Source organism: Aotus nancymaae, unplaced genomic scaffold, assembly GCF_030222135.1.
Source record: "Aotus nancymaae isolate 86718 unplaced genomic scaffold, 86718_ANA_hifiasm-v0.15.2.pri h1tg000108l, whole genome shotgun sequence".
NCBI lineage: Eukaryota > Metazoa > Chordata > Mammalia > Primates > Aotidae > Aotus > Aotus nancymaae.
In genome coordinates, this window is record NW_026988523.1 from 6,289,600 (window position 1) to 6,309,289 (window position 19,690).

The window sequence follows — 19,690 nt, forward strand, 5'->3', positions numbered from 1 at the left end:
AAAACATTATACTAAGTGAAAGAAGCCAGACACAAAAGCCACATATGGTCTGATTTGATTTATATGAAATGTCCGTGATAGACAAATACATAGAGACCAAAAATAAATTGGCTGTGATTTCCAGAGGCTTGAGCAGATAAAATTCCACATCCAAATTTCCATCTAACATCATTTTCTTTCTGCCTAGACTTTTAACAATTTTGTAGTACAGGCCTGCTGATGATAAATTCTTTCAGCTTTTGTATGTTTAAGAAAGTCTTCATTTTACTCTTTTAAAAGATATTTTCACTGAGTATAGAATTCCAAGTCTGTTGTCATTATTTTTGTTCCTCTAAATACAAAGTGTCTTTTGTTTCTGGCTGCTTTGAAAATTTTCTCTTTATCATTGGTTCTAAGGAATTTGCTTTTTATGTGCTTTGGTATAGTCTTCTTTATATTTCTTGGGCCTACAGTTTATTGAGCTTGTTGAATTTGTAGCATTCATTATTATCAAATTCAGAAATTTTTCCTCCAGTATTTCTTCAAATTTTTTGTTCCTCCCTCTCTATTCTTTTGGGGACGTATATATTATTAGGTCATTTGAAGTTGTCCGCAGCTCACTGATGCTCAGTTCATGTTTTCTAGCCTTTTTCTCTCTGTGTTTCATTCTAGATAGTTTCTATCGCTACATCTTCAAGTTTTCTCATCCTTTCCTCTGCAGTGTCTAATCCGCTGTTTTTAACAGTCACAATCATCTCATTTTACTACTTGTTACTACCTTACTACCATACTCATGACAGAGGGCACAAAAATACTGGTTAAACAGGTTGAGAGACTATTGGCACATTTGATTTATCTGATTAAGAAATCCTTTAATTCTTCTCTCACATTTGTGATCTAATCAGAACAAGTAAAGTATAAGGCTTGGTGTATAAAGCCATTTATAAATCAAATCCAAAACCTTTTGGATTTGATTTATAGTTAGTTTTAATAGTAAGACACAGTAAGAATTACTCTCCACCTTCTTTTTTTGGCTTAATGTGGACCTAATTTATATTGATTCGTTGTAAAATTTGGAAAAGGAAAGAATTTTTAAAATTTTTTATAATTCTGTGATGACCCACATGTAACCATTTTAAAATTGAAGTCATTTTCTGAGTAAATGCTTCTTTTTACTCAATTGAGATCATACTAAAACTCTGTATTTTATTTCTTTACAAGATCCTCTTCCAGATTAGCTTTAAAATAAAAGTTATTTAAGCCCTTACACTCTTGTAAAACAGGTAATGAATAGACAATTTCCTTTTAACTTACATATAAATGTCCACTACATTTTTGACTGGGTCAATCTACCTTACATTTAGGTTGTCCAGGTTTACAATGCAGGCAGGCACCTCATCAAAAGAAACGCCATTAACATTGTAGAAATTGTAGTCCTGTATATTATGATAATTTTAGGCATATGGCCAAAAATAGCTTTTCCTTAAAAAAATTAATATCTTATGACTATTAAATAGAAGAAAACTGTTTTGAAGAAAGAATCATTTTTCTAACTCACACAAAGGGACAACATGACGGCCCTGCCAACACCCAAAACAAGTGAGAGTGACTTTCCCTGTAAAAATAAGTCAAATTTGTCTTATCAGGAGACAATGCTACTGGATCCAGAATCCATCTAACCTCCTGAGTGTTGTTGACGTTAAAAAAAAAAATGTGAATTAAGAGTCAACAAAATACCTTCACTAGTTTTGTCTTAAAGAAATAGAAGACTGTCAACTGGGTGACGTGGCTCATCCCTGAAATCCCAGCACTTCGGGAGGCCAAGGTGGGCGGATCACTTGAGGTCAGGAGTTCAAGACCAGCCTGGCCAACATGGAGAAACTTCATCTGTACTAAAAATACAAAAATTAGCCAGGCATAATGGTACACGCCTATAATCCCAGCTACTCAGGAGGCTGAGGCAGGAGAATTGCTAGAACCCAGGGGGCAGAGGTTGCTGTAAGCCAAGATTGTGCCATTGCACTCCACCCTGGGGGATATAGCAAATCTCCGTCTCAAAAAAAAGAAGAAGCCTTTCTACTGTACTCCTTTAAAAAAAAAAAAAAAAAAAATGAACGTTGGAACTGCAATAAATAACATTTATAGTTTATTATAACCATTTACAGTCAAGAGAGTGTGGGAAGAGAATGAGGTAATAAAACAAGAGGTAAATACAAATGGTTGAAAGGAAAAGATAGGTAAGGAAAGAGAGAAATAAAATTGTACTTAGGGGCGCAAAGAGAAAAAAGAGAACAAGATCAGAATCTTTGAGAAATACATCAACCGTGTAACAATTTAGAACAGAACCACCAAAAGTGCCTAAAACCCTGTGTTTTCCCACGGATATGAAAATAAGAATATCTCATGCTGGAAAGGTTGGAGGTTTCTCACTCCAATCATAAGGTAATATATTTTCACTAAATACAACTGATACTTTAAAATTGGTTAGGAAAATATTTCTGTGTCAAAACAGAAACCAAAGCATCTAGCCATTCATGCTGATACTGTTGTGTTAATAAAACCTGACCATTTGACCCAGCCATCCCATTACTGGGTATATTCCCAAAGAAATATAAATCATTCTACTATAAAGACACATGAACATGTATGTTTACTGCAGCACTATTTACAATAGCAAAGACATGGAACCAACCCAAATGCCCATCCATGATAGACTAGATTAAAAAAAAAAATGTGGTACATATACACCATGGAATACTAGGCAGCCATAAAAAGAAATGAGATCATGTCCTTTGCAGGGATATGGCTGAAGCTTGAAGCTATCATCCTCAGAAAACTAACACAGGAACAGAAAACCAAACACCACATGTTCTCACTCATAAGTGGACACCGGGGCCTGTTAGTGGGTGGGAGTGAGGGGAGGGAGCTTAGAGTACAAGTCAGCAGGTGCAGCAAACCACCATGGCACACATATACCTATGTAACAAACCTGCACATTCTGTGTATGTATCCTGCTTTGTGTTTTTTTCTAGAAGAAATAAAGAAAAAAACCTGACAATAGGGGGATATTTCAGAGTGAAATCATCTTCCACCTTACCAAATAATATGGGAAATAGTGCAGGACTCCAAACCTTCTTGGGAATAAGCTTTTATTGAGTAATATATTTGAGTGCCAGACTATATCCTCACTCCTTTTCTTGAAGTTACATTATAACCCCCTCCACCACTTGCCAAACCTTAGCTACTCCAAATGGAGGCAGTTCTAACAAGAGGTAGCAAGGCCTTGGAAAAGTCTCATTAGGATCTTAATGTTTCCCCTGATTGGTAAACAAACTCACCAACTTAGAATATCTACCTTGTGGCTAAGAATTCACTGGAACAGAACAAGAATGCCAATTTTTATCACCTTCTAGAAAGGTTACATTTTCTTTGAAAAAAAACTGAAAATCTTCCTTGGAGATTATAATTGACACTACGTATCTCATCTCCTCAGTGGTTGTCTTATTTGCACTGTCTCCTTTAATCATTGCTCTACCCCTCAAGGTTAAAAGCAAAAGCACAGATTCTTATTCTTCTGAGTGCACAATTCATGCCAGAACAATATAATCAAAAGAAAAGGATGCACCCTTATATTTTCAGGATGAGAGAGAGAAATAAATGTGACATACCAATAGTTTTCAGCGAATTCACAGAATGAAGAGGATCGGTAATGCCAAGGGTGATGCTAAAGAATAGGCAAGATTGCAGATCCCACGACTCTTTATTGAATTTTATAGCCACATATCCAATTATGATGCACGCTGCAGAAAAGCTGATTAATCCAGTTAACAAGACCTGCGAACCAATTCATAACACAGTATTAGACTTAACATCTAATGGTGACATGATGGCATTTACTTTCATCCTAAGAATCAGATCTTGGTTATAAATGTTATACAATTACCCTGGAAGATAATTTTAAAAGGTATTCTAGTTTAACCACCTGCCACAAAGAAACTGTCCCTTTCAAATAAACAAGATTCTACCTGGTTATTAAAAAGACTGACTCAACTCTCTTTCTTGTTGTTACTCTAGTTTGATAGTTTTCAATATTGAAAGGCTCTTAAAACAGAATGCAAATTTCTCCTGCTTCTATATAGAATGTATCCTGATTAGTTTGGAAAATAAATTGTTACTGACATATTGTGTCTAGTACATGACACAAATTTATATCCCAAGACTCTAAAATATTCACAGAAGATCCCGCCCTTTACCTTTTATTAGTTGTAAAACAAGTAGTTCTGCAATAGAGAAAGGGAGGCCATAGAATGCTTGAGATTAAGTGATTAACAGAGTTTTGTAATTTCTATGCACACATTGTTTATGCCTAAGAAAATATTTATTTTTCAAAATTATCTTCAGGAAAAAAAATAGTTGTGTTATTCAATCCTTTTCATATTTTCCATCTGTCTTTGTTTTACTTTCTGTGAGGTTTCCACAATTTACCCATTAGGCCCTTTTATTTCTTTATCTAATGTGATGTCATATGGTTTTTCTTCCTAAATCTCTTAAGAGCATGAATTACATTAAGCAATTTTTTAAATGTTAAATTAACCTTGTTCTGAAATAAACATGACTTGATCATGTTTTTATTATTTTTATGTTACTGGATATATTTGTGCCAAAATTTTGTGTAGAATTGTTCTGTGTTTGTGGGCGAGATTGGCTTATGATTTTTCTTTCTCTTGATATTCCTGTATAGTTTTGGTGTTAAGGTTAAACAAGCCTTATAAAACAACTAAGGGAGGAGGCCAGGCACAGTGGCTCATGCCCATAATCCTAGCACTTTGGGAGGCAAGGCAGGAGGATCTCTTGAGTTCAGTAGTTTGAGACCAGCCTGGGAAACATAGTGACATTCCACCTGTACAAAAAAAAAATCTTAAAAATTAGCTGGGCACGGTGGTGCACACCTGTAGTAACAGCTACTCAGGAAACTGAGGTGGGAGGATTGCTCTGTCACCCAGGTTGGAGTACAGTGATAATATCATGGTTCATTGCAACCTCAAACTGCTGCACTTAAGCAATCAGATTTAGTAAGCCTAAGAAGTCTTGGTATATATAAATAAAAAGATACTAACACCCAGAAACATCACAGTGAAACTAAAGTCTTCCTCCTTTATCTGCATGGGATAGGCTCCAAGACCCCAGTAGAAGCCTAAAACCACAGATAGTACCAACCCTATATGTATTATAGTTTTTTAAAATACGTATATATCTATGATAAAGTTTAATTTATAAATTAGGCACAGTAAAAGATTAACAATAATAACTAATAATAAAATAGAACAAGAATAACAGTATGACAGCATCGCTACTCTTACACTTTAGGGCTATTATAAAGTAAAATAAGAGTTATTTGAACGAGCACTGTGATACCCTATGGTCTATCTGATAACCGAGTTGGCTACTAAGTGACTAATGAACAGGAGGTATACAGAGTGGACATGCAGGTCAAAAGGATGAGTCATGTCCTGGGCAGGACAGAGTAAAATGACACAAGATTTTATCACACTACTCAGAAAGGCACACAATTTAAAATGCATGAATTTTTTTGGAATTTTTCATTTAATATTTTCTTTTTTTAAAAAGTGTTTATTTTAGGTTCAGAGGTACATGTGTAGGTTTGTTATATAGGTAAACTTGTGTCATGGGGGTTGGCTGTACAGGTTATTTCATCACCCAGGTACTAAGCTTAGTACACAATAGTTATTTTTTTCTGATCTTCTCCTTCCTTCCATCCTGAACCCTCAAGTAAGTCCCAGTATCTGTTGTTCCCTTTTTTGTGTCCATGAGTTCTCACTACTTAGCTCTCACTTATAAGTGAGAAAACGTTCCTGCATTAGTTTGGTAAGGATAATAGCCTTCAGCTCCATCCATGTTCCCACAAAAGACATTATCTCATTCTTTTTTACGGCTGCATAGTATTCCGTGACAAATATGTACCACATTTTATTTATCCAATCTGGCATTGACGGGTATTTAAGTTGATTCCATATCATTGCTATTGTGACTAGTGCTGCAATGAACATTCACGTGCATGTGTCTTTATGGCAGAATGATTTATACTCCTTTGGGTATATACCCAGTAATGGGATTGTTAGGTTGAATGGTAGTTCTATTTTTAGCCACACTGCTTTCTACAATGGTTGAACTAATTTACACTCCCACCAAGAGTGTATAAGTATTAACTTTTCTCTAGAACTTTGACAGCATCTGTTATTTTTTTACTTGTTATTAATAGCCACTCTGACTGGTATGAGATAGCATCTCATTGTGGTTTTGATTTGCATATCTCTATTATTAGTGATGTTGAGCTTTTTTTCATATGCTCCTTGGCTGCATGTATCTCTTCTTTTGAAAAGTGTCTGTTCATATCCTTTGCCCACTTTTTAATGGAGTTGTTTTTTTCTTGTAAATTTGTTTAAATTCCTTGTAGATGCTGGATATTAGACCTTTGTCACATGCATAGTTTGTAAATATTTTATCCCATTCTATAGGTTGTTACTCTGTTGACAGTTTCTTTTGCTGTGCAGAAGCTCTTAAGTTTAAATCTCATTTGTTAATTTTTGCTTTTGTTGCGATTGCTTTTGGCATCTTTCATTATGAAATCTTTGCTTGTTCCTGTGTCCAGAATGATATTTCCTAGCTTATCTTCCATGGTTTTTTTAGTTTTATGTTTAAGTCTTTAATCCATCTTGAATTGACTTTTGTATATGATGTAAGAAAGGGGTCCAATTTCAATCTTCTGCATATGGCTAGCCAGCTATCCAAGCAGGATTCATTGACTAGGGAGTCCTTTACTCATTGTTTGGTTTTGTCAGCTTTGTTGAAGATTAGATGTTTTTTTAGGTGTGCAGCCTTATTTCTGGATGCTGGATTCTGTTTCATTGGTCTATGTGTCTATTTTTGTACCATGCTGTTTTGGTTACTGTAGCCCTATAATACAATTTGAAGTTGGGTAATGTGATGCCTCCAGCTTTGTTCTTTTTTCTTAGGATTGCCTTGGCTATTTGGGCTCTTTTTTGGTTCCGTGTGAATTTTAAAATACTTTTTTCTAGTTCTGTGAAGAATGTCAGCAGTAGTTTGATAGAAATAGCATTAAATCTGTAAATTGCTTTGGGTAGTTTGGCCATTTTAATGATACTGATTCTTTCTATTTATGAGCATGGAATGTTTTTCCATTTGTTTGTGTCTTCTCTGATTACTTTTAGCAGTGTTTTGTACTTCTCATTGTGGAGGTCTTTCACCTCCCTGGTAAGCTGTATTCTAGATATTTTAGTCTTTTCATGTCAATTGTGAATGAGATTGCATTCTTAATTTGGCTCTCAGTTTGGCTGTTTTTGGTGTATAGTAATGCTAGTGATTTTGTATATTGATTTCGTATCCTGTGATTTTGCTGAAGTTATTTATCACCTGAAGGAGATTTGGGGCTGAGATTATGGGGTTTTCTAGATATAGAATAACGTTGTCTGCAAAGAGGATAGTTTAACTTCCTCTCTTCCTATTTGGATGCCTCATTTACAAAGGGAAACCCCATCAGACTAACAGTGGACCTCTCAGCAGAAACCCTACAAGACAGTAGAGATCAGGAGCCTATAACATTCTTAAAGAAAAAAATCCTCAAACAAGAATTTCCTATCCAGCCAAACTAAACTTTCTAAGCAAAGGAAAAATAAGATCCTTTTCAGATAACCAAATGCTGAGGGAGTTCATTACCATCAGATCCACCTTACAAGAGATCTTGAATGGAGCACTAAATATGGAAAGGAAAGACTAACACCAGCAAATACAAAAACAAAGGTAAGTACACAGATCAGTGACACTATAAAGCAACCTCATAAACAAGTCAGCATAATAAATAGATAACAACACAATGACAGGATCCAATCAACACATACCAATAATAACCTTGGCCAGGCATGGTGGCCCATGCCTGTAATCCCAGCACTTTGGGAGACTGAGGCAAGTGGATCACGAGGTCAGGAGTTTGAGACCAGTCTAGCCAGTATGGTGAAACCCTGTCTCTAATAAAAATACAAAAAATTAGCCGGGCATGGTGGTGTGCCCCTATTATCCCTGCTACTCAGGAGGCTGAGGCAGGAGGATCGCTTGAACCCAGGAGACAGAAGTTGCGGTGAGCCAAGATCATGCCATTGCACTCCAGCCTCGGCAGTAGAGTGAGACTCTGTCTCAAAAAGTAATAATAATAATTATTATTATAACCTTGAATTTAAATGGGCTAAATGCCCTATTTAAAAGGCAAGGAGTGGCAAGTTAGATAAAAAGCAAGACCCAGTGGTATGCTGTCTTCAAGAAACCTATCTCACATGGAATGACACCCACAGGCTCAAAATAAAGGAATGGAGGAAAATCTACCAAGCAAATGGGAATCAGAAAAATGCAGGGGTTGCTACCCTAATTTCAGACAAAACAGACTTTAAGCCAACAAAGATCAAAAAAGACAAAGAAGGGCATTACATAATGGTAAAGGGTTCAATTCAACAAGAAGACCTAACTATCCTAAATGCACCCAACACAGGAGCACTCAGATTCATAAAGCAAGTTCTTAGAGATCTACAGTTAATATTTTCAAACCGTAGTTGACCACAGGTATCTGAAACCTTCGATAACTGACACCAGAGAAAGCAAAATGGTGAATAAGAGGTGACTACTCTACAGAACACCAAGAGAAAGAGACAATCTTAAAAGAAAGACAGGTACTTACAAATAATGACAATTATATTAATAGCAGTTGTCTCAAAAGCAACAATGAAGCTCAGGTATTATCCAAATTGAGACAAAACAGATGTATTTTCAGAGAAACAAAGAGTAAATGAAAAAAGATGAAACCACTAAGAAAAAAAGATGAAATGAAAAAAGATGACTACTCACAGATCTTTAAGGAAAAGAATACAAAATTGCAGCTAAATAGGAATAACCTCCAGTGTTCTATAACACTGCAGGATGACTATATTTAACAGCAATATATTATATAGTTTCACGTAGCTAGAAGGAAGACATTGAATGTTCCCAACATGAAGAAATGATAAATGTTTGAATTGATGAATATGCTAATTACCCTGATCTGATCATTATATATTATAGAGATGGAAAGATCACTATATATTTCATAACTATGTACAATTATTAGTCAATTTAAAAATACAATTTTTAAAAAGTCGCTAGAGCAAAAATTCAGGAAAAAGGAAGCTGAATCCCAAAAGATGGAGTTGTATGCAAAAAGGAGCAGTGAGCAAAGAAATTGAAATTGGTAAGCTTATAGATAAGTGGAGAGAAGCACTGGTACCTAAAACATTACAATAGTAATAATAATGATAATGACCAATTTCAGGGATGTTAGTACTATCAATAATGTAATAAAATATAAGATGAGAAAGGATGATTAAAGCATTCTGAAGTTCCTGCATTATTTGGAAGATGGTAGAGCTATTTAGCTTTAGACTTGTTAAATCAAATATAATTATTACAATTTAAGATTTTTAAAATGTATGAAACCACTAAGAAAATTGTATTTAGGAATGTAGCAATTTTGACTGCATTTAACAGAAAAAAGCACTTATAATGTCAATAAATGGAGATTTTGTTTTTCTCAAGTAATCCTAAGTCCAGAATAAGCAGGCTTGTGCTAGTATAGTGGCTCCCAATGTTCTTAAGGACCTAGGCTGTTTTTCCTCTTTGTGTTCGACCATCTTTAGTGTCTGTTCTCATGGTCACCACTTCACAGTCTCAAGATGGATACTCATTTCAGCCCACTGGAGGGCTCCAGGCAGAAAGCAAGGTAAAGCAAAGGGCAAAAAGCACATGCCAGCTGATTTGACCCCCAACAGGGCTTTCTAGAAGCCTATTCAGCAAACTTTTGTACATTTTTCATTGGCCAAACTGTTTTCTTAAGCTACCAAAGTTACCAGGAATGCTTGGAAATATGATATTTCACACTAGGCCTATTGCCATACCAACCAAAAAATTCTGAGTTTCTATTAGTCAGAAAGAGAGGGAGACGGCATATTGGATAAGCAGCCAGAAATGCCTGCCACAAAAAATAGAACATAAAACTGTTAAATTGGCAGAGGGAACAAAGGGATTAAAGAAAACTGAATTAACTCAATTAATTGAGAAAAGGAAGAATGAGAAAAAGCTTAGTAAATAAAAGGACAAAATAACATGTGAGAAAAGGTCCAAATATATTTCTTTTAAAAACAGTAAAATCTACTCTTTTGGTGTACAGTTATTTGAGTTTTGATCAATGCATGCAGTTATGTAATCACACCACAACTAAGAAACAAGACACATACATCACTCCCGAAATTTCCTCAGGCTACATCTTGTAGTCAACTCTTTTCCCCAGCTGCAACCCCTAGCAACCAATGATGTTCTCCAGACCTATAATTTTGCCATTTTTAGAAGGTCTATGAATGTAATTGTATAATTTGTATGTACCCCTTGGAGGCTGGCTTATTTCTCTTAGCATAATGCATTTTAAATTCTTTCTTGTTGTGCCTATCAATACTCCATTCCCTTTTTATTGCTGAGTAATATTTCATTATAAGATGTTCCACAATTTGTTTATCCATTCATCAGTTGAAGAGTGTTTGAGTTGTTTCCAGACATTTGATATTATAAATAAAGCTGCTACAAAGATTCATATAGAGGTTTCGTAAACATAAGTTTTCATTTCTCTTGAAATAAAGCACAGGAGTGAGATTGGTGAGTCATGTGGCAAGTGTATGTTTAACTTTATAAGAAGCTCCCAAACTGTTTTCCAAAGTGGTTTTACCATTTTACATTCTCACCAACAATGTATGCAAGTTTCATTGTCTTCGTATCTTCACTAGCACTTGGCATTAACAGGTTTGTTGTTGCTATTCCAATAGGTAGATAGTAGTATCTCATTGTGCTTTTAATGTGTGTTTCTCTAATGACTTATGATGTTGAGTGTCTTTCCAAGTGCCTTTATTTCATCCATATGTCTTCCTTGGTGTCTTAAATCTGTTAAAATATTTTCTCTTCTAAATCTATTTTTAATTTCAATAAATACTAATGGACTAAAACTAGTTTTTAAAAAGCAGCAGAAATTGTCAACCTGGATAAAATAATAAAATCCAACTGTATACTATTAAAAAGACATCTAAACATCATGACACCAAAATCTTGAAAATAAAAGGATGGAAAAATTGTAGCGGGCAAATAGCAAAATAAAGCTGATGTAACTATAGTAATACCAGATAAAACTGATTTAAGGCAAAAAGCATTATTTGGGATAAAAGGGAAACTAAATAATAAGAAAAAAATTAACTGGGAAAATAGCAATACTTATAGACACTTAATAACAACCTCTATTTGTATAAAGTAAAAACTGACAGAATTGCAAGGAGAAAATGAAAAATCCACAGTGATAGAGGAAACTTGTTAGATTTAGCTGAAAAACAATATCGGGAAAAATATAGAAGATTGAACCTCATAATTAACAGAACAATCTATTGAACAAATTTAGACCCCTGCATCCAACAATTAGAGAATATGCATTTTTATAAAGCAAACACAACATTTGGAAAAACCAATCATGTACAAGGCTACAAAGCAAATCTTCACAAATCAAAGAACTGACATACAAAACACATTCTCTGATCACAGTGTGATAAGAGAAATAATAAAACATCCTTGGAAAATTCAAAACAATTTATAAATAATTAATGGGTCAAGAAGTATAAGAAACTGTACAGCTGGATCATGATGAGTACACTAAAAACCAAAACATGTGGGATGCCACTGAAAAGAAAATTTAAAACTTTAAATGCACGCAGAAAACAAAAAGAAGCTAAAAACCAATCAACTATTAATTTAAGATATTAAAAAGAACAGAATAAAACCAAAATAAAATGTTCTCTGAAAAAAGAAATAAAACAGTCCAACAATCGTGATTTAGAAAAAAAGGGAGAAGGCACAAGTAACCATCTTTGCAGGAAAAATGGGCAAATCTACAGACACAGTTGAGATTATGTCAGATGTGGGACTAGAATCCAGATTCTGCCATTTATTATCCTTGTTTGTGACCTCTAAGCTTCAGTTTGCTCACATGCAAAATGGAGATGATATTTACTCTGATATTTACACTGAGAATGCCTAGTCATAATGGTCACTCAGCAAATACTAATTTCTTTCATCTCCCTTCAATTTCTTTTAGTTAGTAGTTCTGTAGAATGAAGAAGGCAAAACAAATAAAATGAGAGATTTTGTGAATTATTAATCATCTACATATGCAGCCATTTTCTCTATCATGCATAAGCAAAAATTGATCGTACTTTGTTTTAAAGGTGTTCTTACCTGCCAAAACACATTCTTGAGTATATAAAAGTCTACATCCAAAGCAGCCATAAATATAATTACAGGTGAAAAGTAAGAAAAAAGTGAAAAACTTGGTGTTCTTATAAGAGGGTAGACAATTTGGTGCACCTAAAGTAACAAAGGCAAACAAGAAATTAGATTGCTACCAATTCCAAGTATTAGAAATTAGTTTGATGCTATGCCAATCAATACACATTTTAGAATCTCTCAGTTTACAGCTAATGAGAGAGTATTTACAAGGGCGATCCTAAGGGTCCTGTGGTAGATTTCTTGATGTAGCCATCCATATGGGTTATATATGTAGTCCTCTATTCAGTGAATTGTATGGTTTGTGGCTACACAAACACTGTTTACGGTATGCAATCAGTATTTTCAAAAGTGGTATCCCTACATTGGTCGTACCAGAAAATATTTTAGGTGATTCACAGGTAAGTATTTTTTAATTTGACTGTTAGATGTTTATTTCCATTTGCTTTAGTTGAGGGAAAGAATCCTGAACAGGTACTTGATTCACAGACATGGGCTTAGGATTTTTAAATCTTTAAGTGGGTCAGTAGAGAAAAATAATTCATAGAAAACAGTAGATTGTATACATAAGACATAAACCATGAAGGTTGTACACAGATTAATGGAAAATACAACAATGATTGAAGCGCTATAAATATTCCATCCTAAAAAGTTTATTTTGGCCCCATAGTTTAACTTTCATTACATCACCTCCCTATACCTCACTTTGCTCATCTATAAAATAGAAATAGAGTATCTGCTTTCAATAGGTTGCTGTGAGACTGAATAAATTAACTCAAAGGTTACTAAGCTAATAAATTAATAAATACAAAGCACTTAAAAGAGAGCCTGGCACTTAGTAAACACTCTAAAGATGTCAGCTAGTAGTAGCGGTGATATTTCAGAAGATTAGGAAGAGGTATTTACAATCCTAGATGGGTACAAGCATTATCTCCGTTTTTAAAAAATAAAGGAATGAGTGGAGGCAAATTGTTATTGATCATACTGCTATACAGCTGACATCAGAAGTTAATACTAGGTTGATAAATGAATGTTGTTTTGTATCTATAGTATATATTACGTGAAGCATGTTTTACATTTAATCTGGCAGTGCCCATGCCTCATGATGAACACAACTGGTGCCATTTATAAGCAGGTCTTTTATAAGGCAACAGCGGGGAAGAAGCCACTGTCTGTGAAGGGGAAGGAAGCCAGAGCAAGGCTCCAGAAGCAGATGATAAACCCAAAAACGCAAACATATTTTCCTTGCTTTCTTTTTCTTTGTTTGTTTTGTTTTTTTGTGTGTGTGATTTTGTTTTTTGACAATCTTGTGCTGTTGCCCAGGCTGGAGTGCAGTGGAGTGATGTTGGCTCACTGCAACCTCTGCCTCTTGGGTTCAAGTGATTCTTGTGCCTCAGTCTCCCAGGCCACCGGGATTATAGGCATGGGCCACCCCTCCTGGCTAATTTTTGTATTTTTATTAGAGACAGGGTTTTGCCATGTTGGCCAGGCTGGTCTCAAACTCCTGGCCTCAAGTGATCCAACCGCCTCGGCCTCCCAAAGTGCTGTGATAACAGGCGTGAACCACCACATCCAGCCACATTTTTCTCTTTTACTACTTTTTTAAAGCTTCCCTAATTGATGTGTCCTTTACCGTGTGGTTTTTTTATTTCCCAATTTTTTAATACGAGATAGAATTTTTTCAGTAGCTGTTCCCATAAGAGAAAATATTCCATGCATTCAGGGATAAGATGGGAGTAGACTTTATTTGTGGCCTTTTTCCTAATTTTTTCTCTATTTACAGTACATACCTCAACAGAATTGTACGCCATTCGTCCTATCACAAATCCTGATAGAGAAAGAATTGTCAAAACAATGACTTCAGAATTCTTTAAACACGTCTTCAAAAACCCTAAAGAAATGTATATATGTGTTATTTAAACATAATTTGTTTCAAAACAATTTAATTAACATTTCTTTTCTCTAGTTATTTAATTTTAAACTTCCAAGTGTCATATTCTTGTGGATGAATAGCTGATAGCTGTTATAAATGCTGTCTCTTAAGTATATAACATATAATAAGGCATCTCTCACAGGTGAATTTGGAAAATATTAATGTTTCAACAACTTCCCATTTGCCCACCCCGTGACACATCAGAATAATGTATGAGGTTTCTTACCAATGGATCTGACAGTGAGAAATTATGGAAAGCCCAGTTTTATATCTACATAGTACACCTTATATTAATGATTCCTCATCCTAAGCTATAGCAACATATTTCTATAATTTGCCCAAAAGCCAGAAAGACATTTAACTGAGCTCTACAGAGAAAGCTGTTTTTATGATACTAGTAACAAAAGCCAGTCATTATTCTCTATCTGCATTTTCTTACCTTGAAACTCTACTCTGTCTAAAGTTATTCATTTCATTCCCTCCAGAGACAATAAATAAACTATAATTCAATTAAGATTCATTGGCATCCCAGATTCTGAATTACCTGACTTCCAGTTATAAGTGAAGCCACATCATTAACTATTAATACAGAAGGTCTTGACTGACTTTAGGATGGTGCAAAAGTGATACACATTTTGAAGAAACTATACTTCGAGTACTCATACAACCATTCTGTTTTTCATGTTTAGTACAATATTTACTAAATTACCTGAGATAGTCAACACTTTATTATAAAATAGACTTTGTGTTAGATGATTTTGTCTAACTGTAGGCTGATGTGTTATGAAAGCTTTTAAGGTAGGCTAGTCTTAGTTACAATGTTCAGTAGGTTAGTTGTATTAAATGCATTTCAACTTACAATATTTTTAATTTATGATGGGTTTATTAGGACACAAACTGATAATCAAAGAGCATCTGCACTTCTTACAGGTAAGACCAGATTAAGAAATGTTTTTTACACTATCTCTGCAATGCTCTTTATTACTGGAGCATTCATCTCTATAAAGGATAAAGAGCTAGTTCATGGTTGTCTGCACCTTGTGATATCAAAAGGGAACGAGATCATTAGTGAGTGCATTAAAGATCTCCAAAGAAAGCAATTTCAATCCTTGATACAATGGGTTAAATTGAAGGAGTTCTTTATGCATATTTGCTTCATCATTTGTTTCTATATAGTATTCCTAGTTCCAGAAAGGATTTTAAAGCAGCTATTTTTCCCAAATAAATTTTATTTTACAGGAGTCTAGAAACTTTTTCCTAATCTCTAGCATTGAATTGCAGACTAAAGCATCTGTGTGTTGAATATGTTACTTGATCCGCATGAATATCATTCACTATACCTGTTGAATTCTTAATCATTAAGAGGTCCTTATTTGTGAAGGCTTTCCTAATTTTCTTCTTGGGGTTGGGATGGGTTATTTATCTCCCCTGAAGAAAGATCATATCAAAAGCCATAGTAAAATGGACAAAATTAATGGCATCAATTATGTAAATCATGAATTGTATGCCTGGGCTCTATTTGTGTGTTTGCTCCCATTGTCCTCCCCTCTCTCGGATATTTTGGTTAGGTTAGGTCTGGCCAGGCAGGCAGTGTACAGCTCTTCCTCCTTCTTATGATCAGAGAATCTTGGCCACACCTTTATAGTTATACTTAACACATTGCACAGTAATTATGTGTTTGCCAATCTCCCCCATGAGAGGACTCCTTGAAGTTAAGTTATTCTTCTTACATGTCTACCACACTACCATGCTCAGCAAATGTTACTGAATACAGGAATATAGAATAGACACTACTTATAATTAAATGAAGCGAGATTGACAGTATTCACTCATGTCTTTACCTTTTCATTGGGCCCTTTCTTTTGAGGTATGTAGTTGTGATGGCTTTCTGCATTGACAAAAGATGAATTTCAAAAACATGAATTTCAAAAACAATCACCTACCTCCCAAAGCAACAATGAAACATACAAGCATTATGAAATGTTTGTCTTCAACAAGGTAGTCAGCTGGATGCCCGCAGAGTAAATCAGGTCTGGTACTTTTGTTTTGTGACCGGAAGTAATTACTCATTTTTGCTGCTGCTTTTCCCCAGACCAAACTTGATGGAGTCGTTTCGGTTATTATTGACACTTTCACTTCTGCACACTAACCTGTATAGCATGCAAAAAGAACATGAGACCTACCAAGACCCAATTCATCCATACTCTTTCTACCTAAGATTGTGCCACACTCGGATCTGAGCATGTCTCTTCTTGTCACGGAGCACACATTAATACCTCTTGTCCTATCTCTTGCTCCAAGAACATTTTATAGGAACACTAACAGCAGTATTAGTATTTACTCCTTGTACTGTTACATGCATATGGAAGAGGGGGTGCATTGATTGGTGCACTTACCATTGTACCAATATGGTAATGTGCTTGCTTTACCCATTGGACAGGGAGTTTCTCAAAGGCCAGTGCCCAAACTTTCCTTAAGGCTGTGCACATGGTATGTGGCACAAGATAGGCTCTCCAAAAATATTTGATGGGCTGAACTCTTTCAGGGGGAAGATGCAAGGATAAATGTTATGCCCCTCCTTCTCTGTGGGTATAAATCATTCTGGAATTCCATTTTACCACTCCAGCCCCAATATCTCTTTTTCTTCTCTCTGCACCCTTCAAATAAAAGATGGTAAATGGGAAACAAAAGCAAGTTGAGTAGCACCAGTTAAGGTTTTGGAGTGAGGATAAGGGTGAATAACCTAAAAATAAAGGAAAAGACCAAGATTGAACTTTGATCATATGATGCCTTTGAGTGAATTAGAGAAAAGCCCCCTTCCTCAATGCAATGAAGCCTGACAACAGGGCACATGGCTTGAGATGTGACTACCAGGCTGGATTTCAGCCCCAGTCCCCCACCTCAACTGGTGCTCTGTTAGGATGTACCCTGCGCAAATCTATGCAGTGGTCTTGAGAAAGATTTGTTCTGTTTTATTTTTCCTTGCAGCTAGCTTTAACCTAAAAATCTTAGAGTATCTCCAATAATATTTAAGGCTTATCTTTGGTCCCTTGTTTTGTACTTGTTTGGTCTACAGGTCACAATGATTCTGGTATGAAGCAGAGGATGGGCCAGAAAGAGATTCAAAATGCTACATCTTCAAATGCCTTCACCTGTCCCTCCAGTAGCCCTTCAGGTCCTTAGCATCTTCAACCCCTGCTATCCTCACATGTTAACGACCCTCAAGTTAAGTTCTTCTCCAAATTACCCAGATCAGAGATATAGTCCTCCAAGATTAAGCTAGTTCAAAGTTGAAATTGAGATGAAGGCTCTCAAAATCCCAAAGACCAATGCACAGCTCTGCGTCTGTTTGCCAGGGACAGTACTACCAACTGATATCATGCCAAAATCTATTTCCATGCCTACTTCCCATTGGCTTCTTGCCAACCGACTTTCATTCTGATTGGCTGCCTACATTATCCCAACCCCCAATCCAGAAGAAGCCAAGTGATCTGGTTCTGGGGATGCTTTCATATCTTAACGCTCAAGCTAGGTAGGCACCCACAACTGTTTTAACTGACTTTTTTTTTTTTTTTTTTTTTGCTGACATAATAGCTGAAATGGTCAAAGATATTAATGTAGACAGAATTTCCTTCTATGTTTTTAATATATACCTATATTTCTTATGCCAACATTATCTGGCTCAAGCCCCTCTTCAACACAGTCTTGTCTCCTCTCTAGTTATCTTTTAGTCGTCCTGTTTCATTTTCTTTTTCTACCTTTCCTTCCTTTTCAGTGTTGCTCACTCTCATTTTCCTAACTCCTATTTATCATTGGTTTCTGGTCCTTAATTTGAAGAAACAATGTCACCCATTCTTCATGGGACGACAAATGCATCCCAAATTCCATGATGCCTAACTTACATACTTCTTCCCTCAAATCTAATCACTAAAAACAAACACAGTATAAATATTAAACAAATGAATAATAATCATCAATATGTGGGGTACTTTCAAGGAAGGGTTGTTTGGTGACAAATTATCTCTCATTCCTGTGCCACATTCATCAAGGTTGCTGCACATCATCTTCCAGAGGGCACCAAAGTGAACATCATAGCAGTAAGATTATTCCTTCATGATGTATCAAGAAACCTCTGACAAGTGAGTATCAATTCCTACTTGAGACTAAACAGAATTCGAGTCAACAGCTCTATGACTGTGACAAGCAACATTGGTGCCCACATACTAACTCCTAAAATATTCTTTATAAACTCCTTTTTTGTACAAACTGGTGTGGTTCTTTTAAGCCACTGGGCCCATCCCTACTATAACGCCAAGTACCATGTTTAGAAAAATTGTCTCATTCACAGACCCTCTCCTAAGAGACCCATTCCTTACTCTTACCTCTTCTGCCTTTACTTAACTCACCTCATTACCAAGTTCACTACCCTCCCACTCTCATCTTCAATACTGGCTGTCACCTCGATTCCTCTCGGAATTAAGTTTGACTCTCTCCTTAGTCAAACTGATCTCAGCACTGCCTCAGATCAATTTGAGTAATGCCCTTCCAGGTACCATTTAGTTGCTATCCTAACTGCTATCCCCTCAGGCTCATTTGGTTCACCTAATCCAAGCAGCTAAGACTCCTTGAAGTTCAGATTTCCCACGGCCTTTAGAAAAATCCTTATACTTCAGGAAAACTTGGAGGAAATCCATAAAGTCAGCTAGCTTACACATAGTTCTGAAAGCTAAAGAAAGCACATAACTAAAATATAGAGATGACCAAATTTCTCTACATTACAACCTTTCCCATAGAGCTTTTAAAAAAATTATAATAATAATAAAGTTATATTTACCATTTTTAATAAATCCAACTGGAGGAGATGCTGGTGAATTTGGGGAGTTGAGTGCTGAGAGGCTGCCCAGCGTATTTTCTCCCAACTCCATCTTCTGATAAGAGATAATACTATTTAACTGAGATAGACACATAACATAGGAGGGTTAGTCAGTTTCCCATCCCCTAACATTATGATTGGTTCAGGAGTGGTCACAGACTCAGACAGCACCAATTAGATGGTTCCCTAGGTTGGTATATTCCATTATTGGGAGACAGCTGTTCTCTCACCACTTGGGTTTAGTTGTGATGATGACTGCCCAGAGCAGCTAGAGGCCACCTTCCCAGCTGTATGGAGAAAGCCCACCTAAAATCTGAAAGGTTCTATGAGGCACCACCTTAGATATTTCCGAGTTCTTAACAAATGACTTTATAATTCTACCATGGATTTCATCTTTTCCCGGAAACCATTTCTTAGGTGGAGAACTTTTTGCCCTCTAGAAAGGATAGGATTGAAAAGCAATTTTATTTTGAAAG

General features: G+C 35.8%; 1 protein-coding gene across 1 annotated transcript in view; it reads right to left on the reverse strand.

The window, feature by feature from the left end:
* SLC9C2 (solute carrier family 9 member C2 (putative)) overlaps positions 1–19,252 on the reverse strand; it is a 79,530-nt gene extending 60,278 nt beyond the window's left edge. Inside the window, exons 1-5 of the mRNA XM_064370862.1 lie at positions 19,176–19,252; positions 16,285–16,491; positions 14,199–14,299; positions 12,361–12,489; positions 3,648–3,813 (exon numbers count right to left, since the gene is read on the reverse strand). Of these exons, the coding sequence (XP_064226932.1) occupies positions 3,648–3,813; positions 12,361–12,489; positions 14,199–14,299; positions 16,285–16,411 (523 nt within the window). The 5' untranslated portion in view covers positions 16,412–16,491; positions 19,176–19,252. The remainder of the gene's footprint in view (positions 1–3,647; positions 3,814–12,360; positions 12,490–14,198; positions 14,300–16,284; positions 16,492–19,175) is intronic.
* Positions 19,253–19,690: the final 438 nt, after the last annotated feature.